At 50.1% G+C, this 26,240-nt stretch overlaps 1 protein-coding gene across 2 annotated transcripts in view; it reads right to left on the bottom strand.

The window, feature by feature from the left end:
• The window catches only part of KIAA1328 (KIAA1328 ortholog), a 447,944-nt gene that overhangs the window by 103,519 nt on the left and 318,185 nt on the right, over positions 1-26,240 (bottom strand). For both annotated transcript variants that reach the window (XM_060236224.1, XM_060236223.1), the window contains one exon: positions 26,040-26,144. In XM_060236224.1, coding sequence (XP_060092207.1) covers positions 26,040-26,144 — 105 coding nt within the window. The remainder of the gene's footprint in view (positions 1-26,039; positions 26,145-26,240) is intronic.

The following is a 26,240-nucleotide window of genomic DNA, read 5'->3' on the forward strand; positions in this document are numbered from 1 at the left end:
GGGCACTGCCGGCGGCGGCACCAGGCCTGGCGGGGCAGGCAGCGCCGGGGCGGGTGGCGCCGGTTGCACCGGGACGGGTGGTGCCGGTGGCGCCGGGGCAGGCGGTGCGGGCGGTGGCGGGGCCGGCGGAGCCGGGGCGGGTACCACCGGTGGTGCTGGGGCCGGCGGGGCCGGTGGAGCCGCGGGCGGTAGCCCCAGCGGCAACCCTCCTCCCAACGGCGGGACCCCCAGGACCGCAGTTTGCAGGGTGCGAAGCTGGTCGTAGATCGCGCCCAGGTTCTGCTGCATGTCCTCCGCCATCGATGCGCGGGACCTGTGCACGTCGTCGTGAATTTCCCGCACCCAGTCGAATAAGTCGTTGCGGAGGGTTCGGATCGGGTCGTCCCCACCTCGCACCCCGGGACCTTCTCCCAGGTCCTCGTCGTCGTCTCCGGTTCCTCCTTCGCCCAACATGCTCCGGTAGCGCTGCTCCGCGGCGTCGATCGCAGCCGTGGACTTCCGCGGGCTCCAGGGTCGTGGGGCAGGGAACGCGTCGACCGAAAAAGGTGCTGGGACCTTAATTTTTCGCCGGACCCCCGTCACCTTCGGGTCGAGCGGCGGATCGTCTGTAGGGGTGGTGGGCTCTCCGCTGTCTGGAACTTTTGCCGCCATCGGACCAGGTTTCCAGTTCAGATAAGCCACGAAACAATGGGATCACTGTTATAATGTCAGAACTTAAGAACTTCAAATGGATCCCATACTTGATTTCAAAGCTAGGATTTTATTAGAGAGAACTAAGTACTGGAAGAGACGAGATAACAGTGATGGCGAGGGCCAGCACTGGTACAGTTTTATACACTAAAGAAAACACCTCACAAAGCCACAATTCACACCAGAGCAAGCACATCTGTCTTCCCACCATCCACTATCAGTAAGGAGGTTGCCTCCTTGTTCTGAAGGCCACACAGTTTGGCTTCAAAGGGCACCAGTGTGAGAATGTGCAGAGACACACCATAATTCAGTCTACGGCCCTAAATATTTTGGATACCAGTAGGGCAAGGGTAATTACTACAAAGGCATTCAGGGTTGTTAAAAGGTTACAACATGGAGTCAGTTTGGTTCAGTTACAATCTGAGCATGAGCAATACTGAAAGTACAAAGCAGGTACTGGTTACATTACAGTTAAGCCTCAGCAGTAGTTACAAGTTCTGACACACGACCCTGCAAATGGGAAACACTGGCTTAGAGCATCCCTGACAAGTGCTTGACCAGCTGCTGCCTGAAGACTGCCTTGCGAGGGGCAGCTCACCGCCTTCCTAGGAAGCCAATTTCACTGCTGAATTACTCATACTGTAAAAACTATTTCCCCCTAATATTGAGCCGGTACCTTCCCACTCAGAATTTAAATTTTTTTTGCAAATAACAAAGCCAGTGCAGTGTTTAGAGCAGACATCCCAAGGTGGTTGCCATGGCGCACACCAACCCCTTCCTTGGCATTCGCCAGCTGTTTTTAGAAGGAAGTTGGGACTAGATCGGGGGTGTCAAACTCATTGAGGGCTGGATTTGACATAAACGAGACCTTGTCAGATCGGGCGATGAGTGTCATAAAACGTAATGCCAGGTAGCGGACATATAACGTTTATAAAGGGCACAGACTTTCCACACAGCTGGTTTGTTCAGCCCCCTTTTTTCTCTGGCGTGGAGAGGTCCTGGAGTTCCAAAATTTCTCATCTTCACTCTCTCTCTCTCTCTCTCCTCCCTCAAGGATTTACTTCTGCTCCAATTTTCTCTCTTTTCTTTACCCCTTGCTGGGAGGGTGGGGTCTTCAGCAGGGCCAGGCCGTAAATCACGGTGCCTACTCAAATCTTGAAAATTCGGCTCTGCTAATTAACATGAAGCCCAGCTATACATCACTGTGTCCTTGTTTGTAATTGCTCTGAATGCCTCCTCTTCCGCTTGAGCGAGAGAGATGCGAAGAGATCAAAAAAGTTTGCTTCCAGTCTTTTGAACAATCACAAACCCAATGGAGGCGGCAAACGATGTACTTGCCTGCAGGCCTGGCGCTAGAGGTTCTGGCGCCCCTAGGTCGAGGCCCATCCTCCTGCCCTCCCCCCAGTCTGTTCCCGATGACGTCACCAGATCTGAGGTCATCAGGCTGCGAGCACTACACGTGAGCGCTCGGCCCTCCCCTGCTTCAAAGGGAGCCGGCTGGCTCCCTTTGAAACAGGGGTGGGCCAGCATGCCGCCCGCGGGAAGTGTCCTCGGGTGCGGAGAGGCAGTAGGCGGGTGAGGGGAGGTGGTGAGCGGCAGCAGGAGTGGGAGGCAGCGGCAAGCACGGGGAGGTGGACGGCGGTGGAGGGAGGGAGGCGGATGGCAGCAGGTGCTGGGAGAGGGGCACCCCTAGGCCAAGCAGCGCCCAAGGCGGCTACCTACTTGGCCTACTCCCACGCACAGGCCCTGCTCACCTGGTGGGATCCGAGTGGCTCTTAAGACACTGGTATATAGAAGTATATCTAGTATATAAGAGCCCCGTGGCGTAGAGTGGTACAGCAGCAGTAACTGCAGTCCTAAGCTCTGCTCATGGCCTGAATTCGATCCCGGTGGAAGCTGTGTTCAGGTAGCTGGCTCCAGGTTGACTCATCCTTCCGAGGTGGGTAAAATGAGTACCCAGCTTCCTGGTGGGAAATGGTAGATGACTGGGGAAAGCAATGGCAAACCATCCCGTAAAAAAAGTCTGCCATGAAAATGTCGTGATGCGACGTCACCCCAGAGTCGGAAACGACTGGTGTTTGCACAGGGGACTACTTTTACCTTTATATACAAGTTACGGACACCTCAGAAGACCAAATCACTTCTTGACATTTGAATGTCCACACCGTGCTGAGCGACAAGGAACAAATATTTTTTCAAGTATGGAAGACTCCCAGCAGAATTCCTAAGGGGCATTCCAAAGCCTTGGCTCACAAAGGTGGCGAGAAGCCTCGGGTTGACTGTAGCGGCTAGCTTTCTTGACAACTGCCAAGGGATGGCTCACCCCCAAGCACCTGCTTGGGGTACCCAATCAGCTACTGCCTTCCACACCAGGCGGCTTGCAGTCTCTCCTGGGAGTGGCTGAAACCCTTCCCATTGGTGCTGCTCCCATTGGTCTCTGTAGCCCCTTGAAACTGGGGTGGGGGAGTGCACACAAGACATCTTTCAGCCAGGCAGCAGGCCATGGTGTCCCAGGCCATGCTCCTAGACTTCTCGTGGCAGGAAGAAGAAGAAGAAGAAGAAGAAGAAGAAGAAGAAGAAGAAGAAGAAGAAGAAGAAGAAGAAGAAGAAGAAGAAGAAGAAGAAGAAGAAGAAGAAGATGATGATGATGATGATATTGGATTTATATCCCGCCCTATACTCTGGATCTCAAGAGTCTCAGAGCGGTCACAATCTCCTTTACAACCTCCCCTCCTCCCGTCATGATCCTGGGGCTAGCGAGGCCTGCAGGCCCCAGGGAAGCCTGCTTAGGAGTACTGGGAAGAGCTGACATTTCCCAGGATCCCCTCTGTCCCTCTGATTGGGTAGCGAGGGTTTTGGAGGGAAACAGGCCCAGAGAGGGATGGGGCCTGGGAAGAGAATATATAAAGGCCAAGCCCAGGAAGTGGGAGTTCTTTTCCTAGGAGGCAGAGCTGAGGAAGAGCTGCTGGCAGGGAGAGACCCCCACCCCGTGAGGTAGGGGAGTAGGCCCAGGTCTGACTGAGACCGTTAGGGACAATAAGTTTAGACGCGTTAGGGCATTGGGCTATTTTTCCGTTCACCCTTTACTGTTTTATACACCTTGCTTGTTTATATTATTTATATGGGGTACCTTATAACCTTAAAATAAACCTTTTTGTTGTTCACTCTGCCTGGTCCTCAGGCCTATTATTTGGCCTAAGCTACAGGAGGCCTGAAGGGCTTGGGAGGGAACTCTGGGCCTTCTCAAGGGGAACCCTTAACCCAGAGTGGTGGCAGCAATTGGTAATACCCCCCTGAGTCAAGACACTCCCCCCCACAACAGATGCCCTGTGAGGTAGATGGGGCTGAGAGAGTGGCCCAATGGCCACAGACCTTCCTTAGCACTCCGCTGCCCTCTTCCTGATGGCCATTTGCCTCCTCCTTCAGCTTGGAGCAGCAGAGGGTTACAACGAACCATCAGCGGGGAGACTGAAAAAGCCTTCTCCACAGATGCCTGTAGAAGCTGCCACAAAACTGAGCTGCCCCAGCCACCCTAAAGCTTCTCACCACTGAGAAGCCAGTTTGGTGTAGTGGTTAAGTGTGCGGACTCTGGGAGAAACGGACTGGGTTTGATTCCCCACTCCTCCACTTGGATCAGCCATAGCTCTCACAGGTCCTTGAAAGGGCAGCTTCTGGGAGAGTTCTCTCAGTCCCACCCTCCTCACAGGGTGTGTGTGGGGGGAAGGTAAAAGGAGATTGTGACCGCTCTGAGATTCAGAGCATAGGGTGGGATATAAATCCAATATCATCATCTCCTTGGATTCTCAAGCACACCATTCCCAAAATCGTATCATCGGACGCGGAACGGACGTGCGAGCAAGCTACCTGGGAGAAGTTCAACAGAGCCAAGGTGAGCGAAGCACCAGGTGTGAGAGCGGCTGCTTTAGAAAGCCAGACAACGAAAATTTCGGCTAACCAACCGACGGTGGCAGCCGACACAGAGTGGAAGCCGCAAAACCAATCTTTCTCGAGGCGGGAGCGAGGCCTATGTGACAAGGGCTCGGGGGTGTAATGATGTCAACACCGAGGCGGAAAGGGCTTTAGCAAGAAAAATACGGAGTCCCTTTTTAGCAAGATTAAGGCTGAGCTGTCGGCTAGACAACCGGGATTAGACTGCAGGGACGCAGCTGCATGGGAGACAAAGTGGAGCCACGGATTTAAAAGTCGTCGGCGCAGAGATGACGGCTGCTTCTGGGGAGGTGGATGTGGCCACCCAGGGGGGGGTAAGGGAGAGAAGACCTTTGAGCAAATCAAGACTCCCAAAATCCCTTCCCTGAAAGGGACCAAATTGCCTCACAAAACCCCTTCCAGGGGTAAGGAGATAACTGCGCAAACACACATGCAAGTAACTCTCTCTCTCTCTCTCTCCATAAAATCTAAAGATCATCCGGCTTCTCAAATTAGGATGGCTGCTAAATGAAAGTTAACCCGAACAATAACTTTAGCTAAACTCCGGGTCACGAGGACTGAGCGTAATGAGATGAAGAATATGAAAAGGCCATTCATAATGAAATCCATCGCGCCACGAACGCCATGCTTAGCTGCCTTATAACATATAATTAATGAGCCTATAAAAATCTGGCACTTCAGACTCTACCCATGGAGCCGTTCGCGACGGCAGGCAGGAGCAAAAGAGCAGCTGCCGCCATGAAGTCTGCCCTTCGGGACATTTTGATGCTTTCCCTCCCTCCTTCCCTTTTTCTTTTGCTTCTCATTTGTCCATTCGCTGCCATGGAACCCTTTCTGTCACTTGCTTAGGTTCAGGGGCCCAGATCTGAATACCAGCTTTGCCGGTAGACAAACCGATATGTGTGAGAAACAGCACGCTGTGGGCATCCAAAGCAGTGAACCAAAGGAACCCGATCAAGATGGGTAGCCGCGTTAAGTCTGCGGCAGCAGAAAAGAAGAAGATAGAAGAAGAAGATATTGGATTTATATCCCGCTCTCCACTCCGAAGAGTCTCAGAGCGGCTCACAATCTCCTTTCCCTTCCTCCCCCACAACAGACACCCTGTGAGGTAGATGAAGATATTGGATTCATATCCCACCCTCCACTCCGAAGAGTCTCAGAGCGGCTCACAATCTCCTTTACCTTCCTCCCCCACAACAGACACCCTGTGAGGTAGATGAAGATACTGGATTTATATCCCGCCCTCCACTCCGAAGAGTCTCAAAGCGGCTCACAATCTCCTTTCCCTTCCTCCCCCACAACAGACACCCTGGGAGGTAGATGAAGATATTGGATTTATATCCCGCCCTCCACTCCGAAAAGTCTCAGAGTGGCTCACAATCTCCTTTCCCTTCCTCCCCCACAACAGACACCCTGTGAGGTAGATGAAAATATTGGATTTATATCCCGCCCTCCACTCCGAAGAGTCTCAGAGCGGCTCACAATCTCCTTTCCCTTCCTCCCCCACAAGAGACACCCTGTGAGGTGGGTGGGGCTGGAGAGGGCTCTCGCTGCAGCTGCCCTTTCAAGGACAACCTCTGCCAGAGCTATGGCTGACCCAAGGCCATTCCAGCAGGTGCAAGTGGAGGAGTGGGGAATCAAACCCGGTTCTCCCAGATAAGAGTCCGCACACTTAACCACTACACCAAACTGGCTCTCCAGGAGCACCTTCAAGACTAACAAAAATTTGGGGTAGGTGAGGAGCTTTCGTGAGTCACCGAAGAAGTGAGCTACTGAAAGCTCCTCCCCGCCACAATTTTTTTTTAGTCTTTAAGATCCTATGGGACTCTTGCCCTTTTCTACTGCCACGGACAGGCTAACGCAGCTACTCGTCTTGATATGACTCGACCAACAAAGTCGCAGCCTTAAACCTGCGAGCGTTGAGCCAGAGTGCTGTTAATAGGACTTTATTTTAACTTCCATCGTTTAAACTGAAAGAAGAACAAACTGAAACAAGAACATCAGAAGAGCCCCACTAGGTCAAACCAATGGTCTATCTAGTCCAACGTCCCATATCATACAGTGACCGACAAGTTCCGCTGGACAACCAACATCAAAAGAACCCTGAAGAAAGGACATCAGAAGAACTCTGCAGCGACAGACCATCTCACACAGTGGTCAACCACTCTGGACGGCCAACAACAAGGCACAGAGGATGTGAGCTTCTTCTCCTGATGTTGCCTCCTAGCTTTGGGATCCAGAGGATTGGTGCCTCTGAATGAGGAGGTTCCCCTCAGCCACCATGGCTAGGAGCCATCAATGGACTTCTTCTCCACAAATCTAACAACATTTGTGGCAGCGTAGGAGCTTTCGTGAGTCACTGCTCACTTCTTCACAAATTCTGCCACAATTTTTGTTCGTCTTTAAGGTGCTACTGGACTCTTTTTTATTCTCCAAAGGAACTGCCATCTCTACTACCTGAGATTTAGGTGCCAGAGCAGTGAGTCCAGGCATTAGCTATTTTACCTTTCGCTCAAATCCGAGGCGTAAGACTTCAGTACCGTTCCTATTATTCTTGACAAAAACAGCCAATATAGAAAGGGTAGCAACATGTTTTCAGCGTGTTGCGAAGATACTTTGGAAAAGCAGGATATCAGCACTTCTGATATCAGTTCTTCTTTCGGGGAGGGACGGTGGCTCAGTGGTAGAGCATCTGCTTGGAAAGCAGAAGGTCCCAGGTTCAATCCCCGGCATCTCCAACTAAAAAGGGTCCAGGCAAATAGGTGTGAATAACCTCAGCTTGAGACCCTGGAGAGCCATCGATGGGGCTGTGGCTCAGTGGTAGATCATCTGCTTGATAAGCAGAAGGTCCCAGGTTCAATCCCCGGCATCTCCACTAAAAAAAGGGTCCAGGCAAGTAGGTGTGAATAACCTCAGCTTGAGAACCTGGAGAGCCATGAATGGGGCTGTGGCTCAGTTGTAGAGCATCTGCTTGGGAAGCAGAAGGTCCCAGGTTCAATCCCCGGCATCTCCAAAAAAGGGTCCAGGCAAAGAGGTGTGAAAAACCTCAGCTTGAGACCCTGGAGAGCCGCTGCCAGTCTGAGTAGACAATACTGACTTTGATGGACCCAGGGTCTGATTCAGTAGAAGGCAGCTTCATATGTTCATATGTTCACTTAAACGTGGGCACCAGGTGATCTTTGTCATAGACAGGGGTGGAAGTTGGCACCAAAACATGAACGACAGGCAGCTGCTGAGAGAAATCCGAATAAGCTCCAACTGCTATGTGTTTGTGGGTAAGTCTCAGAGTGTGCAGAAGCGTTTAGCACACGTGACATTCGGTTCTTACCATTAACTCTAAAGGAATGACGTCAGCAGGGAGAGAAAGCACAGCATGTCTTACTTTAGCTTCCTGGCAGGACTTAATGACAGAGATGACATTCAAGCTAAGAACTTCCCAGGGGAGAGTAAAGTCCACCTCTTTCCTGGGAGTAAACCCTCCTGAGTAGGCCGCCTTAAAGCTGATTTCTTAGTCTGGGGGGCCCCAATCTTTTTGAGCCTGTGGGCACCTTTGGAAATCTGACAGAAAGTGGGGAGTCTGGCCACAAAATGGCTGTGGCAGAAGGTGGTGCCACATGCCCCGAGGAAGCCCAAGTACAGGGAGAAGAGGGGCAATTAAATATACACCGGGAAAGTGGGATGACAGAGAATTAAACACTGGGAGGGGGTACCACCACTGGAATAATGGTAAGAACATAAGAGAAGCCATGTTGGCTCAGGCCAATGGCCCATCCAGTCCAACAGTCTGTGTCACATAAGAACATAAGAGAAGCCCTGTTGGATCAGGACAATGGCCCATCCAGTCCAACACCCTGTGTCACATAAGAACATAACAGAAGCCATGTTGGCTCAGGCCAATGGCCCATCCACTCCAACACTCTGTTTCACATAAGAACATAAGAGAAGCCATGTTGGATCACGCCAATGGCCCCTACAGTCCAACACTCTGTGTCACATAAGAGAAGCCATGTTGGATCAGGCAATGGCCCATCCAGTCCAACACTCTGTGTCATATAAGAACATAAGAGAAGCCCTGTTGGATCAGGCCAATGGCCCATCCAGTCCAACACTCTGTGTCACATAAGAACATAAGAGAAGCCATGTTGGATCAGGCCAATGGCCCATCCAGTCCAACACTCTGTGTCACATAAGAACATAAGAGAAGCCCTGTTGGATCAGGCCAATGGCCCATCCAGTCCAACATTCTGTGCCACATAAGAACATAAGGGAAGCCATGTTGGATCAGGCCAATGGCCCATCCAGTCCAACTCTCTGTGTCACATAAGAACATAGGAGAAGCCCTGTTGGATCAGGCCAGTGGCCCCTCCAGTCCAACATTCTGTGCCACATAAGAACATAAGAGAAACCCTGTTGGATCAGGCCAATGGCCCATCCAGCCCAACACACAGTGACCAAAAGAGCCAGGTGCCATCAGGAGGTCCATCAGTGGGGCCAGGACGCTAGAAGCCCTCCCAATGCTAGCCCCCTCCAAGCACCAAGAATGCAGAGCATCACTGCCCCGGACAGAGAGTTCCAACAATAAGCTGTGGCTAATAGGCACTGATGGACCTCTGCTCCAGATGTCATTTTAACTGTCATAGTTGAAGGCAGTTTCAGTAGTCACCTAGAAACGTTGCTGGGTAAGAACCCTGCCCGTTTTCTAAAAAATCTCGGTGGGCACCACGAAAGGAGTCAGTGAGCACCGTGGAGCCCCTGGGCACCAATGTGGGGATGCTGCTTCACACCAGTTTACTAAATCTATGGCCCAGTTCTAAGACTGTCAATGACGACAGAAACTGTCTGAAGAGCCAACTCTCTTTACGTTGCTACTCCCATCTGATTCTCTCATAAGAAGAAGACTGCAGATTTATGCCCCACCCTTCTCTCTGAATCAGAGACTCAGAGCGGCTTACAATCTCCTATAACTTCTCCCCCCACAACAGACACCCTGTGAGGTGGGTGGGGCTGAGAGGGCTCTCACGCCAGCTGCCCTTTCCAGCACAACTCCTGCAAGAGCTCTGGCTGACCCAAGGCTATTCCAGCAGTTGCAAGTGGAGGAGTGGGGAATCAAACCTGGTTCGCCCAGATAAGAGAGCTCTGGCTGACCCAAGACCATTTCGGCAGCTGCAAGGGGAGGAGTGGGGAATGAAACCCGGTTCTCCTAGATAAGAGAGCTCCGGCTGACCCAAGGCCATTCCGGCAGCTGCAAGGGGAGGAGTGGGGAATCAAACCCGGTTCTCCCAGATAAGAGTACGCACACTTAACCACTACACCAAACTGGCTCACAAGGGAAATAAGACAAGGGAAATTTTGTTGCTGCATCAAAAGCGCCGGATCCTCCGCAAAGCCCGGTCGCTCAGCTTCAAGGTTAAAGGATTAAGGCCCAAAGCGCTGCATTCCAATGGAAAGCGAGCCAAACATCAGAAGAAACACAAAAATCAATCCCCTTCACCGCAGGAGCAACGTGAAGAACAAATCAGCCAAGTTGAATCTAACATTTTCTCTGTGTGGCTCAGTGGGGGGAAAAATAGCTTTGTAGAAAGCATAATGGACATTTTGGGACAGGCCCGGCATCGAGGGAGAGCGGAAGCTCAACTCCAAATACCAAAATGCCCAAAGAAACATTCCGGAAGGAGTAACGCAAGCCAAAAAGTAGGGTATACTCTGACTGATGTTCATGTGGATGCAGGGGGAAAGAGTATAATTATTAGGGAGAGTATGATTATTAGGATTATTAGGAAGGGAACTGAAAACAAATCAGACAGTATCATAATGCCCCCGTATAAATCGATGGTGCGGTCTCATTTGGAGTACTGTGTACAGTTCTGGTCACAGTGGGAGGGCTTCTAGTGTCCTGGCATTTGGGCTTTTTTTGGCCACTGTGTGACACAGAGTGTTGGTCTGGATGGGCCGTTGGCCTGATCCAACATGGCTTCTCTTATGTTCTTATGTGACACAGAGTATTGGTCTGGATGGGCCGATGGCCTGATCCAACAGGGCTTCTCTTATGTTCTTCTGTGACACAGAGTGTTGGACTGGATGGGCCGATGGGCTGATCCAACAGGGCTTCTCTTATGTTCTTATGTAACAAAGAGTGTTGGTCTGGATGGGCCTTTGGCCTGATCCAACATGGCTTCTCTTATGTGACACAGAGTGTTGGACTGGATGGGCCACTGGCCTGATCCAACATGGCTTCTCTTATGTTCTTATGTGACACAGAGTGTTGGACTGGATGGGCCATTGGCCTGGTCCAACATGGCTTCTCTTTTGTTCTTATGTGACACAGAGTGTTGGACTGGAGGGGCCTTTGGCCTGATACAACAGGGCTTCTCTTGTGTTCTTATGTGACACAGAGTGTTGGAGTGGAGGGGCCATTGGCCTGATACAACAGGGCTTCTGTTATGTTCTTATGACTCTTACATATAATATTCCAGTCCTGCAGGTAAGCAGTATAAGATGACAGCAAAATAGTTCCACCAAAGGCTCTGAGGAGCTTTACCACCAAAGGCGGGCAGTTACTGAGTCTAATAGCAATGGTAATGCGATGATTCACAATACAGGCATCTGTTACGCAAGAATGCGCATCAGCATCTCTCTGCATTACAATGCCGTGCTTATTGACAAGTCAGATTTGCATCTACGAATAAAGCCAGTATTTCCACTTTTGTGCAGATCCATCCAGGCACATTTCATTGACCAAGCAAGCAACACTTACTTGACCTTTATCTTCTCAGAGACACACGCCTCAACAGGAAGGAAGGGAGGGAGGAGAAGACTACAGATTTATACCCCACCTTCTCTCTGAATCAGAGACTCAGAGCAGCTAACACTTCCCTACTCCCCCACAACAGAAACCCTGTGAGGTGGGTGGGGCTGAGGGGGCTCTCCCAGCAGCTGCCCTTTCAAGGACAGCCACTGCCAGAGCTATGGCTGACCCAAAGCCATTCCAGCAGCTGTAAGTGGAGGGGTGGGGAATCAAACCTGTTTCTCCCAGATAAGGGTCCATGAAATTAACCACTACACCAAACAGGAAGGGAGGGAGGGAGGGAGGGAGGGAGGAAGGAAGGAAGGAAGGAAGGAAGGAAGGAAGGAAGGAAGGAAGGAAGGAAGGAAGGAAGGAAGGAAGGGAGGGAGGGAGGGAGGGAGGGAGGGAGGGAGGGAGGGGCTAATTGGCAAGCAGAACTTCTCCAAGGCTTGTCAAAATGCTGAGAACTGCTGAGAAGCAAGGAAGGGAAAGGAAACAGGTAAGCATGCAGCATTTAAGTACAATTCATGAAGCCAGCGAGGTGGTGGGAAAGTGTGATTAGATGCACCTCTAGAGACTGCGGAGGAGCTCGCAAGACAGCTGAAGTTTGGCGGCCCCAGCTGAGCTGAGCGCTGGCACAACTGGCAGCCGCTTCTCGGGAGACCTAGGGCTGAAATAGCAGGAGGTGATGTGTGTCACGAATGCAAAGAATTGACAGACGGCCCCAAGAGTGGAACGGCAGAGCTGCGGGGCGGAAGGCAAGAGTGCATTTGGCTGCTTGGGAAAGAATGCAAGCAAAGGATGGGCTGTATTGTTGCCTTTATGATGCTAAGATGCAAAAGAAAGGGTAACACCTACAAAGAGCAATTGTGTAAGAAAAGCCCAAAACCTTGCTGGTAATGAGATTCTAACAATCATTCCCTAGAATCATAGAGTTGGAAGGAACCTCCAGGGTCATCAAGTCCAGCCTTCTGCACAATGCAGGAAACCCACAAACACCTCCCCCTAAATTCACAGGACCTTCATTGCTGTCAGATGGCCATCTAGCCTCTGTTTCAAAACCTCCACGGAAGGAGAGCCCACCACCTCCCAAGGAGGAAGCCTGTTCCACTGAGGAACCGCTCTAACGGTCAGGAAGTTCTTCCTAATGTTGAACTGGAAACTCTTCCAATTTAATTTCAACCCATTGGTTCTGGTCCTCCCTTCTGGGGACACAGAAAACAATCTCACCCCATCCTCTAAAGGACAGCCCTTCAAGGACTTGAAGATGGTGATCATATCACCTCTCAGCGACCTCCTCTCCAGGCTAAACATGCCCAGCTCCTTCAACCTTTCCTCCTAGAAGATGGTGATCCTATCACCTCTCAGCCGCCTCCTCTCCAGGCTAAACATTCCCAGCTCCTTCAACCTTTCTTCATAGGACTCGGTCTTCAGACCCCTCACCATCTTCGTCGCCCTCCTCTGCAGCTTAGCCACTTCTGCCTCTGCCACGGATGAGCCTTGCAAATTAAAGAATCAAGCCCCCACCCACCTCTGACTCAACAGCCAAAGCAACAGCAGAGGGAGGGGCCAGCAATTACCCCGAGGCAAACAAGCTCTCCTTCCTCTGCTACACCCTCCCCCCCCCGCCCACAACTTTCTTCCCATACTAGAGAGTCAAAACACTTATACCAGGGGTGTCAAATGTGCGGCCCAAGGGCCGGATGAGGCCCCCGGAGGGCTCTTATCAGACCCTCAAGCTCACTGTCATCTGCTTCTTTCTCTCTCACTCACTTCTTCTGCATCACTGCTTGCTTCGCCATGCTTGCTCAATCGCACGGGAGCTACGGAGCAAAGCCTCTGTTTTCTCTGCTGGCTGACCAGCACGTGAAGCAACTTATATACAAAAGTTTGCAATGCCCAGACATTTCATGTTTTCCTCTAGGTCTTAGACTCGAAGCATTGACTGTGACATTTCTGTAATGAATGAATGTCAATACCTCAAAAGCAGGGTTGCAACTGACAGATATACACCTGAACAACACCTGAATAGCTTACTCAAGATTGCTACAGGACAGTCATTGTCCCCAGATTTCGATGCAATAATTCACAGCAAGAGGTATAAGTTAACAGAAACTGTTAAGAGAGTCAGTTTGGTGCAGTGGTGAAGTGTGAGGACTCTTATCTGGGAGAACCGGGTTTGATTCCCCACTCCTCCACTTGCACCTCCTGGAATGGCCTTGGGTCAGCTACCAATACAGCTACCCTTCAAAACTACCTCCATGGAACACAGAAGGTGGATGACAATGCAGTAAAAGGAGGCGTACCTGTCTGAAGCATTGCACTGGACAATTGCATTACAAATGGGCTACCTTTGGCTGTTGGTTCTGCTACAGGTCTAATCTCTTTTTAAGAATGCCCTCTTGAATACGAGAGTTTTGCAGGGGAGGGACGCTGGCTCAGTGGTAGAGCATCTGCTTGGCAAGCAAAATGTCATAGGTTCAATTTCCGGCGTCTCCAACTAAAAAGGGTCCAGGCAAGTAGGCATGAAATACTGGATAGGGAAATGGCTGAGAAGCTAAATTAATTTTTTGCCTCCGTCTTCACTGTGGAAGATGAGAAGTGTTTGCCTGCTCCGGAACCACTTCTATTGGAAGGGGTGTTGAAAGACCTGAGTCAGATTGAGGTGACAAGAGAGGAGGTCCTACAACTGATTGACGAATTAAAAACTAATAAGTCACCGGGTCCGGATGGCATACATCCAAGAGTTCTGAAAGAAGTCAAAGTTGAACTTGTGGATCTCCTGACAAAAATATGTAATCTTTCATTGACATCTGCCTCCGTTCCTGAGGACTGGAAGGTAGCAAATGTCACCCCCATCTTTAAAAAGGGTTCCAGAGGAGATCTGGGTAACTACAGGCCAGTCAGTCTGACTTCAATACTGGGAAAGTTGGTAGAAACCATTATCAAGGACAGAATGAGTAGACACATTGATGAACACGAGTTATTGAGGAAGACTCAGCATGGGTTCTGTAAGGGAAGATCTTGCCTCACTAACCTGTTACATTTCTTTGAGGGGGTGAACAAACAGGTGGACAAAGGAGACCCGATAGATATTGTTTACCTTGACTTCCAGAAAGCTTTTGATAAAGTTCCTCATCAAAGGCTCCTTAGTAATCTCGAGAGTCATGGAGTTTGCGGATGACACTAAATTGTTCAGGGTGGAAAGAACCAGAGAGGATTGTGAGGAACTCCAAAGGGATCTGTTGAGGCTGGGTGAGTGGGTGTCAATGTGGCAGATGAGGTTCAATGTGGCCAAGTGCAAAGTAATGCACATTGGGGCCAAGAATCCCAGTTACAAATACAAGTTGATGGGGTGTGAACTGACAGAGACTTACCAAGAGAGAGATCTTGGGGTCGTGGTAGATAACACACTGAAAATGTCAAGGCAGTGTGTGATTGCAATAAAAAAGGCCAACACCATGCTGGGAATTATTAGGAAAGGAATTGAAAACAAATTAGCCAGTATCATAATGCCCCTGTATAAATCGATGGTGCGGTCTCATTTGGAGTACTGTGTGCAGTTCTGGTCGCCGCACCTCAAAAAGGATATTATAGCATTGGAAAAAGCACAGAAAAGGGCAACTAGAATGATTAAAGGTTTGGGACACTTTCCCTATGAAGAAAGGTTAAAACGCTTGGGGCTCTTTAGCTTGGAGAAACGTCGACTGTGGGGTGACATGATAGAGATTAACAAGATTATGCATGGGATGGAGAAAGTAGAGAAAGAAGTACTTTTCTCCCTTTCTCACAATACAAGAACTCGTGGGCATTCAATGAAATTGTTGAGCAGTCGGGTTAGAACGGATAAAAGTAGGTACTTCACCCAAAGGGTGATTAACATGTGGAATTCACTGCCACAGGAGATGGTGGCGGCTACAAGCATAGCCAGCTTCAAGAGCGGGTTAGATAAAAATATGGAGCAGAGGTCCATCAGTGGCTATTAGCTACAGTGTGTATGTATGTATGTGTATACACACACACACACACACACATATATATATATATATATATAGGACACAGAGAACAAGAATCCTCTCCACTTCTCGGGCTCAGCAGAGATGGCCAGGCATGAGATATGGAGGAAAGTTTAGAAAGACCTCGGAAATGAAGAAGAAGAAGAAGAAGAAGTAGAAGAAGATGATGATGATATTGGATTTATATCCCATCCTCCACTCCAAATCTCAGAGTCTCAGAGCAGCTCACAATCTCCTTTACCCTCCTCCCCCAAAACAGACACCCTGTGAGGTGGGTGGGGCTGAGAAGGCTCTCACAGCAGCTGCCCTTTCAAGGACAACTCCTGCAATATCTATGGCTGACCCAAGGCCATTCCAACAGGTGCAAGTGCAGGATTGGGGAATCAAACCCAGTTCTCCCAGATAACAGTCCGCACACTTAACCACTACACCAAACTGGCTTGAAGGAGAAGGAAACTGCAGCTTTATACCCAGCCCTTCTCTCTGAATCAGAGACTCAGAGCGGCTTACAATCTCCCATATCTTCTCCCCCCACAACAGACACCCTGTGAGGTGGGTGGAGCTAAGAGCTCTCCCAGAAGCTGCCCTTTCAAGGACAGAGACTCAGAGCGGCTTACAATCTCCTAAGTCTTCTCCCCCCACATTAGACACCCTGTGAGGTGGGTGGGGCTGAGACAGTTCTGACAGAAGCTGCCCTTTCAAGGACAGAGACTCAGAGTGGCTTACAATCTCCTAAGTCTTCTCCCCCCACAACAGACACCCTGTGAGGTGGGTGGGGCTGAGAGGACCCTCACACCAGCTGCCCTTTCAAGAACTCCTTCTGAGACAGCGATGGCTAATCGAAGCCCATGCCAGCAGCTGCAAGTGGAGGAGTGGGGAATCAAACCCGGTTCTCCCAGATAAGAGTCTGCACACTTAACCGCTACACCAAACTGGCTCTCCCAGAAGCTGCCCTTTCAAGGACAACCTCTGCCAGAGCTCTGGCTGACCCAAGGCCATTCCGGGAGCTGCAAGTGGAGGAGTGCGGAATCAAACCCGGTTCTCCCAGATAGGAGCCCGCCCACTTAGCCACTGCACCAGAGGTGAGGCAGTTGAACTGTGAGGCATAATTATGCGCTGCAATTATTAGCAGAGCGTCTTGCCTGAAAAGCAGGCAGCCCTAACAAAATCCGTCTCTACTTTTCTCCTACACGCCCCCCCCCCCCCGCCCCTCCTCCAGGCTGGTGAAAGGCATTCCTATTCAACAATCGCACTGAAATACAAGAGCGGATGGTTTTCTGAAAAAAATTTCACCTCTCCCAGATGTCAGGAGTGCGCACAAAAGCAGGTGCAGGGTGTATTGATCTTCCCAAATACTCACAAAGTGGGTACTTGAGCACGCAGCAGACCATCTGCATAGGAGAGATGGGTTCTTTTTTTTCCCTTAAAGACATCCAACCGAAGGTGGTTATGTTTTGATAATGCGCTGAAGTTTTTTTCGTGCTGGGGCGAGGCTCGCGCAAGCAACCGCAGGAAAACAAATTGTCGTGGGCCGTTTGTCTTACTGCTCGCGGGGTAATGACCACGGAAAGCCATAGTCTTATCAGCGAGGATGTATGAATGCAATGCGTGCCGTGCTTTGCCATGCAAGGGCTGTATCTGATGAGAGGGTTTGAGACCCGAAGCGTCACTCTTCCCATTACGTGATCGGCTCAAGAGAAAGAAAACGGGGTCGCGCTTGCCTGTCACCGTCGTTCATCGAGTGGTCTTCTGTGCAGGCAACGCACGGGGAGGGGACTGCATTTCCGCAGGCCTACTAAAAGGCAGTCCGCGCGTGTGCCTGCACGGAAGAAGAATTGCGGATTTATACCCTGCCCTTCTCCCTGAATCAGAGACTCAGAGTGGCTTACAATCGCCTATATCTTCTCCCCCCGCAACAGACACCCTGTGAGGTGGGTGGGGCTGGGAGGGCTCTCACAGAAGCTGCCCTCTCAAGGACAACTCCTGCAATATCTATGGCTGACCCAAGGCCATTCCAAGCAGGTGAAAAGTGGAGGACTGGGGAATCAATCCCAGTTCTCCCAGATAAAAGTCTGCACACTTAATCACTACACCAAACTGGCTCAGAAGGGGGGGGGGATCCACAATGGCAACTGGGCAGTAGTTGGGCAGTGCCACCAGAGCTCAAGCGAATAATGGCCCCAGAGTACCGAAGTCCAGGACTAGTAGCGTCTTTGGTTGAATGTTGCTTTTTTGAGTCTAATGGGGGGGGGGGGGGGTTCAGCTCTTGTTACAAGACTTAAGAGAGCCAGTTTGGTGTAGTGGTTAAGTGTGCGGATTCTTATCTGGGAGAACCGGGTTTGATTCCCCACTCCTCCACTTGCACCTGCTGGAATGGCCTTGGGTCAGCCATAGCTCTCGCAGGACTAGTCCTTGAAAGGGCAGCTTCTGGGAGAGCTCTCTCAGCCCCACCTACCTCACAGGGTGCCTGTTGTCTGTATGTCAGGGGGAAAGGTAAAGGGATTGTGACCGTTCTGTGACTCTGAGTTTCAGAATATAAGGCAGGATATAAATCCAATATCATCTTCTTCTTAAAGCCAACTATGGGCCTGCCGGATGATTACAGCGAGAGGTCGTTCGCTTCAAGGAGACTTGATGTCACCAGTCTCTGCATCTCCAGTCGAACCAGCCTGGTAAAGGTGTCATGGTCTTGGGCCTAGTGAGGCCTGCAGGCCCCAGGGAAGCCTGCCTAGGAGTTACTGGGAAGAGCCTACATTTCCCAGTATCCCCTCTGTCCCTCTGATTGGGTGGCCAGGTTTTGTAGGGAAACTGGCCGAGAGAGGGGTGGGGCCTGGGAGGAGAACATAAAAGGGCCCAGCACAGGCAGGGTGTGTTCTTTTCCTGGAAGGCTGAGCTGGAGGCAGGTTGTAGCCTAGAGAGCTTGCAGCAGGGGAAAGATCCCTTACCCAAGGGGGTGAGTGCTGGTTATTAGAGTAGGGGCTGTATAGATAAAGGCGTCAGGGCTTTTTGCTTATTAGCACCAACCTTTACTGTATATATATTTCCCTGTTTTACCCACTTATTATTTGAGCAGTGTAAATAAACTGTTGTTCTACTCCTTGGGTCCTCACGTCTCCTTGGTCGCAATTAGGAGGTATCTATTAATAAGGAGGAAACGGGGGTAGTTGGGTGCTCTGGGCCCTTCCATATAGACTCGTACCAGAGTGGCGGCAGCCAGCAGAAGGCACTGCTAGCCCCGGCTGTGTGACACAAGGAAAGACGGTGAGTCTCTGCCCGTTAGGGCACACCGTAGTGGGCTACTGTCGCGGACCAGGGTGCAGATTCCAGGCCAGCGTGCAGATTAGTCTTCTCTGAAGCTGTAACTAGTTTCAATTTGTGTGTCTCAGCCAAGTTTCTCCTTCACCTGCCTGGAGACCTGTTCTGCTGAGCCGTTCCTTAAAATTAGGTAAGAAACGAAGTGGCTACACAGCAAAAGAGATCCAAAACAAAACTTGCGGCGTGCAAGAAAAATAAAGAACTTATAAACGAATGATGAATACCGTGCCCAATTTTTTTACCTCATACAAACATACAGGAAGTTTCTACAAGGGGATGGATTCCACATTAATTTTCAGAAAAGTTTCAAGGAAAATGCAAAGAGTCCATTAAAAAAAACCCCTTCCCCTGGAACATTCAAACGCAAACAGTTCCGTAAACGGTGGTTGATTCAATCTCCCAAAATAAAGGCTCCAAAGGGTTCTCTATGCCCTTTGCGTGTCTGTCGACTTCGTATACCACGTTTCGCATGAAAGCTTCATCCAAGAGCCATCCTGTAACCATATATAACTGACGTCAAACTAAGACATAATCCATCGGCAAAAAGGCACAAGCTCCAAATATGTGAATCTTCTTTGTTACTTGCAGACAACTCCTGCCTTAGTGATATCCTCCCTCACATAACATAAGAATAAGAACATAAGAGAAGTCATGTTGGATCAGGCCAATGGTCCATCCAGTCCAACACTCTGTGTCATACAGTGGCCAAAAAAATTACCCTCCCGGGGAGGGACGGTGGCTCAGTGATAGAGCATCTGCTTGGTAAGCAGAAGGTCCCAGGTTCAATCCCTGGCATCTCCAAAAAAAGGGTCCAGGCAAATAGGTGTGAAAAACCTCAACTTGAAACCCTGGAGAGCAGGGGAGGGATGGTGGCTCAGTGGCAGAGCATCTGCTTGGGAAGCAGAAGGTCCCAGGTTCAATCCCTGGCATCTCCAACTGAAAGGGTCCAGGCAGAGGTGTGAAAAACCTCAGCTTGAGACCCTGGAGAGCCACTGAGTAGACAGTACTGATTATGATGGACCAAAGGTCTGATTCAGTATAAGGCAGCTTCATATGTTCATGGGGAGGGATGGTGGCTCAGTGGTAGAGCATGGTAAGCAGAAGGTCCCAGGTTCAATCCCTGGGATCTCCAACTAAAAAGGGTCCAGGCAAATAGGCGTGAAAAACCTCAGCTTGAGACCCTGGAGAGCCGCTGCCAGTCTGAGTAGACAATACTGACTTTGATGGACCAAGGGTCTGATTCAGTATAAGACAGCTTCATATATTCATATATATATATATACACAAACACACACACACACACACACACTGTGGCTAATAGCCACTGATAGACCTCTGCTCCATATTTTTATCTAACCCCCTCTTGAAGCTGTCTATGCTTGTAGCCGCCACCACCCCCTGTGGCAGTGAATTCCACAAAGACTCACCACAAGACTTACCTCATGGCAGCGCACCCAAAGCCCTTACGCTTGCTGCTGAAAGAACGTCTTGTCGCTGAGGGGAAGGTTCACCGTTCAAAACAAACCTTGGATCCTCAACTGTGTGCGCACCCTCAGCTGGCAGAAATAGCCCACCTTTCTTCCCTCACAAGAACTACCAAGGCCGCTAGCAAATTAAAACATACACAACCTGGGCTTCTTTTGTAGAAAAGGCGCAGCAGGAACTCATTTGCATATTAGGTCACACACCCCACATCACCATTGTTTCGCACGAGGCTTCTTTTGTAGAAAAAGCCCAGCAGCAACTCATTTACATCTTAGGCCACACCCCCTACATCATTGTTTCGCACAGGGCTTTTTTTGGTAGAAAAAGCCCAACGGGAACTAATTTGCATATTATGTCACACCCCCGACATCACCATTGTTTCGCGCAGGGCTTTCTTGTTAGAAAAAGCCCAGCAGGAACGCATTTGCATATTAGGCCACACACTCTGACACCAAGAAGAAAAGGACGGTAGATTTATACCCCGCCCTTCTCTCTGAATCAGAGTCACAGAGTGGCTTACAATCTCCTTTATCTTTCCCCCCCACAACAGACACCCTGTGAGGTGGGTGGGGCTGAGAGAGCTCTCCCAGAAGCTGCCCTTTCAAGGACAACTCCTGCAAGAGCTATGGCTGACCTGAGGCCATTCCAGCAGCTGCAAGTGGAGGAGTGCGGAATTAAACCCGGTTCCCCCAGTTAAGAGGTTGTACTTAACCACTACACCAAACTGCTTTCCTGTGCATTCCAGCTCAGAATAAAGCCCTGTTCACAACGAAAATCGCATTTCAAACCCACCACCCCCTCCCCAAATCATTAAACCAAAAGCAGGTGCCCTCCAAGAGACACGCAACCCCCTTTGAGACATGCCTACTGACCCCACATCCGGTCACTGAGCAGCACCATGCGCCACTCCCTCCCTCCCTCCCGCCTGCCCCCTTTCATGGCCTGTCTGCCGCCAGGACCTTTCCGCACGCCCTTGCGCAGCCTGGCCAGAAACACACGTTCCCCCGTGTGCGATTCTTCCCCAACAGATAATAGAGAATAAATTGCAATTACACTTGGTAATTGTAGGTAATTAACTCAAAATGAGGAGTTAATTATAAAAAAATATGTTTTTTTGGGGTGGTGATTGTATCATTTATTTTCACTCGAAAACTCTTAATGACTCGCCCGAGCAAGTTTAATAGTTGTGAATACTTTTTAACTTTGATGGGAAATAAACCCTGAATGCCAAGGTTTTTTGTGTGTTCCTTAAAAAAAAAAAACACGAAAAAAAGACTGTAGATTTATACCCCGCCCTTCTATCTGAATCAGAGACTCAGAGCGGCTCACAATCTCCTATATACCTTCTCCCCCCACAACAGACACCCTGTGAGGTAGGTGGGGAAGAGAGAGCTCTCCCAGAAGCTGCCCTTTCAAGGACAACTCTGCAAGAGCTCTGGCTCACCCAAGGCCATTCCAGTAGCTCCAAGCGGAGGAGTGAGGAATCAAACCCGGTTCTCCCAGATAAGAGTTTACGCACTTAATCACTACACCAAACTGGCTCTTTGGTGAATCTTAAAATTGAGAATTAAAATTAAGAGAGGGCAGGGAAAGCTCCTGGCCTGCATGCAGTGTCTGTATCGCTCCCTGATTGTCCTACGCCTGGACCACAGGGAGAGAACCGGGCCACGGAGAGGAAACTTTTGGGAAAACCTGTCCTATAACTTCTCCCCCCACAACAGAAACCCTGTGAGGTGGGTGGGGCTGAGAGGGCTCTCACACAGCTGCCCTTTCAAGGACAGAGACTCAGAGTGGCTTACAATCTCCTATATCTTCTCCCCCCACAACAGACACCCTGTGAGGTGGGTGGGGCTGAGAGGGCTCTCACGGCAGCTGCCCTTTCAAGGACAGCGACTCAGAGCGGCTTCCAATCTCCTATATCTTCTCCCCCCACAACAGACACCCTGTGAGGTGGGTGGGGCTGAGAGGGCTCTCACAGCGGCTGCTCTTTCAAAGACAGACTTACAATCTCCTATATCTTCTCCCCCCACAACAGACACCCTGTGAGATGGGTGGGGCTGAGAGGGCTCTCACAGCGGCTGCCCTTTCAAGGACAACTCCTGCGCTAGCTATGGTTGTGCGAAGGCCATTCCAGCAGGTGCGAATGGAGGAGTGGGGAATCAAACCCGGTTCTCCCAGATAAGAGTCCGTGCACTTCACCACTACACAAAAATCGGAGTTTTGCTTAGCTGAGAATTAAAATTAAGATTTTACTCCAGGAAAAGTTCATGTCAACCAGAAGGCAGAGAGAGCTTCTTTCCTGGATCACTTAAAAATTTTTTTGCAAAAGTCTCTAGTATCTTAATGATACAGTCAAGCGGCTCAGCACCGTTCTCTGGGCCCGTAATAACATGCACCCTTTTCAGAGACTGACGCAAACATCGCTTCCATATTCAAATGCATAAAAGGGAGACAAATGGACTTGTCGTCTTCGCCTCCTCTGGCTTTACATTAGATTAAATTATTTAGGGAGCATTCATCTGGTAACCTTTGCAGAACTGATGAATGAATACGGGAAACAAACTTTCCGATGTCTCCCTGCCAAACTTCGCGACCAGCTGGCATCGAGACCGGGGGAGCTCCGAAAGCGCATGTTAACGTTGAAAAATGACTACGGGTTCCGTCAGGGGTGGGGGGGGGGGGAGGCGGCACGCAGGAGAGAGAAATGGACAAACTCATGGAATCTGCAAGTCTCATTTCACAGACGCCGCATTATTTCCGGGCCTCTGCCGCTATCTAGGGGGGCTGCTGAGGCTTTAATCCACCTGTTACCAAAGGGCAGGCAGGGGCTCGAAGGAAGGTTCTTTAAGATCAGCGGTCCCCAACCTTTTTGGTACTAAGGACCGGTTTTGCGGAAGACGATTTCTCCATGGAACGGGTGTGGGGGGCAGCGATGGTTTCAGGGTGATCCAATTGTGCGCTTTATTTCTACTAGTTTGGTGCGGTGGTGAAGCGTGCGGACTCTTCACTCCTCCGCCTGCAGCTGCTGGAATGGCCTTGGGTCAGCCATAGTTCTCACGGAGTTGTCCTTGAAAGGGCAGCTGCTGGGAGAGCTCTCTCAGCCCCAGCCACCTCACAGGGTGTCTGTTGTGAGGGAGGACGGTAAAGGAGATTGTGAGCCGCTCTGAGACACGGAAATTCTGAGTGGAGGGCAGGATATAAATCCAATATCATTTTCTTCTTCTTTTTCTTATTATTACTACTACTATGTTGAACGGTTCCAGAGGAGAGCGACGAAGATGGTGAGGGGTCTGGAGACCAAGTCCTATGAGGAAAGGCTGAAGGAGCTGGGCATGTTTAGCCTGGAGAGGAGGCGGCTGAGAGGTGAGAGGATCACCATCTTGAAGTACTTGAATGGCTGTCATATAGAAAATGGTGCGGAATGGCTTTCTTTCGCCGGAGAAGGAAGCAAGAGCAGAACCAAGGGGCTGAAATTAAATCAGAAGAGTTTCCAGCTCAACATTAGCAAAAACTTTCTGACAGTTAGAGCGGTTCCTCAGTGGAACAGGCTTCCTCCTTGGGAGGTGGTGGGCTCTCCTTCCTTGGAGGTTTCTAAACAGAGGCTAGATGGGCATCTGACAGCAATGAAGATCCTGTGAATTTAGGGGGAGGTGTTTGTGGGTTTCCTGCATTGTGCAGGGGGTTGGACTAGATGATCCTGGAGGTCCCTTCCAACTCTATGATTCTATACTACTACTACTACATTGTAATATATAATGAAATAATCACACAACTCATGGCCTGGTTGTTAATAGGCCATAAACTGGTTCCGGTCCACGGCCCGGGGATTGGGGACCCCATTTTTAAGGGGAATAAAATCTCCATTATCAGTGTTCCTTCCCACCTCCCCACCAATGGTTATGGAGTGAAAACAGCAGCAAAGATGAGCTAGTTGACTGCACTTCTATAACATCTTATCTGCACAAGCAATTCCGTAGGGCGTGCAAAACCGCCCTCTTCCGGCTAGCCTTCCAAGATGGAACCTGAAATGAACACCGTGCCATCACTAACATCAGCAATCGAGATAGCAATATGATGAGATTATGTTAGATTGATTTTAGACTTTTATATTATGTAAATTTAATGGTAAATTTTAAATGTTATAGAAATGTGTAACTGTTTTATTGTTTAACGTGGCTCTTTTCACATTCTGTGAGCCGCCCTGAGCCTGCCTCGGCGGGGAGGGCGGGGTATAAATAAAATTATTGTATTATTATTATTATTATTATTATTATTAAGATCTGGGTGGGAAGAAAACTCCATCCCACCCCAAGCAGAGCGCACGACACGTCATCCAGATTCCAAAGCGCAGAGCAAGTGAATATTGGGATTTCCTGTATTCTTGTTTTCCTTGCTTGTAAGTTCTTCAGGGTGTTGGACTGGATGGGCCATTGGCCTGGTCCAACATGGCTTCTCTTATGTTCATCACCTGGGCTGTAGTCACCCACTGGATCCTTCTGCCCACCTATAGCATCGTAAGAACATAAGAGAAGCCATGTTGGATCAGGCCAGTGGCCCATCCGGTCCAATACTCTGTGTCACACAGTGACCAAAACACCCAAGTGCCATAGGAGGTCCATCAGTGAAGCCAGGACACTAGAAGCCCTCCCACTGCTGCCTTCCCCCCACAAGCACCAAGAATACAGAGAACATAAGAGAAGCCATGTTGGATCAGGCCAATGGCCCATCCAGTCCAACACTCTGTCATACAGTGACCAAAAAACCCAAGTGCCGTCAGGAGGTCCATCAGTGGGGCCAGGACACTAGACGGGGAGGAGGAAGTGGAGGAGGAGGAGAAAGAGGAGGAGAAAAAGGAGGAGGAGAAGAAGGATGAGAACAAGGAGGAGGAGGAGAAGAATGAGGAAGAGGAGAAAGAGAAGGAGGAGGAGGAGAAGGAGGAAGAGAAGGAGGAGGAGAATGAGGAGGAGGAGGAGAAGAAGGAGAAGGAGGAAGAGAAGAAGGAGGAGAATGAGGAGGAGGAAGAGAAGGAGGAGGAGAAGAAGGAGGAGCAGAAGGAGGCAGAGAAGGAGAAGGAGGAGGAGAAGATGATGATGGATTTATATCCTGCCCTCCACTCTGAATCTCAGTCTCAGAGTGGCTTACAATCTCTGTTATCTTCCTCCCCCACAACAGAGACCCTGTGAGGTGGGTGGGGCTGAGAGGGCTCTCCCAGCAGCTGCCCTTTCAAGGATAACCTCTGCTAGAGCTATGGCTGATCCAAGGCCACTCCAGCAGCTGTAAGTGGAGGAAGCTGTAAGCTGTAAGTGGAATCAAATCCAGTTCTCCCAGATAAGAGTCCGCACACTTAACCACTACACCAAACTGAAGAAGAAGAAATGATGATGATGTTTTTATATCCGGCCCTCCACTCTGAATGTCAGTCTCAGAGTGGCTTACAATCTCCGTTATCTTCCTCCCCCACAAGGGACACCTTGTGAGGTGGGTGGGGCTGAGAGAGCTCTCCCAGAAGCTGCCCTGCGAGAGCTATGGCTGACCCAAGGCCATTCCAGCAGGTGCAAGCGGAGGAGCGGGGAATCAAAGCTGGTTCTCCCAGATGGGAGTCCGCACACTTAACCACCACACCAAACTGGCTCTCAGAGGCCGGCAATGGCAAAACACCTCTGTTCGTCTCTTGCCTTGAAAACTCCCAGGGGCTGCTGTAAGTCACCTGTGACTTGACCAACGCAAGCCCTTGAGACAAACTATAAAATATCCTGAGATGCGAACGTCCTTAAGAGGGGAAGACATGACAAAGGCATTACCTGAGGATCCTGCCAGGGCCATTCAACACAGGGGCCGGCCCCCCCGGTCTCATCAGCACTGCGTCAACCAGAAGGTCTTCCGAATCAGGAGGATGCCCTTTACACCTGCAGAAGAGAAGAACGTACCATGGCAAACATGAGTTACATTGAACCTCCCAGGATAATAATAATAATAATACTTTTTATTTGTATCCCGCCCTC

This window comes from Heteronotia binoei, chromosome 4 (assembly GCF_032191835.1).
Source record: "Heteronotia binoei isolate CCM8104 ecotype False Entrance Well chromosome 4, APGP_CSIRO_Hbin_v1, whole genome shotgun sequence".
Taxonomy (NCBI): Eukaryota; Metazoa; Chordata; class Lepidosauria; order Squamata; family Gekkonidae; genus Heteronotia; species Heteronotia binoei.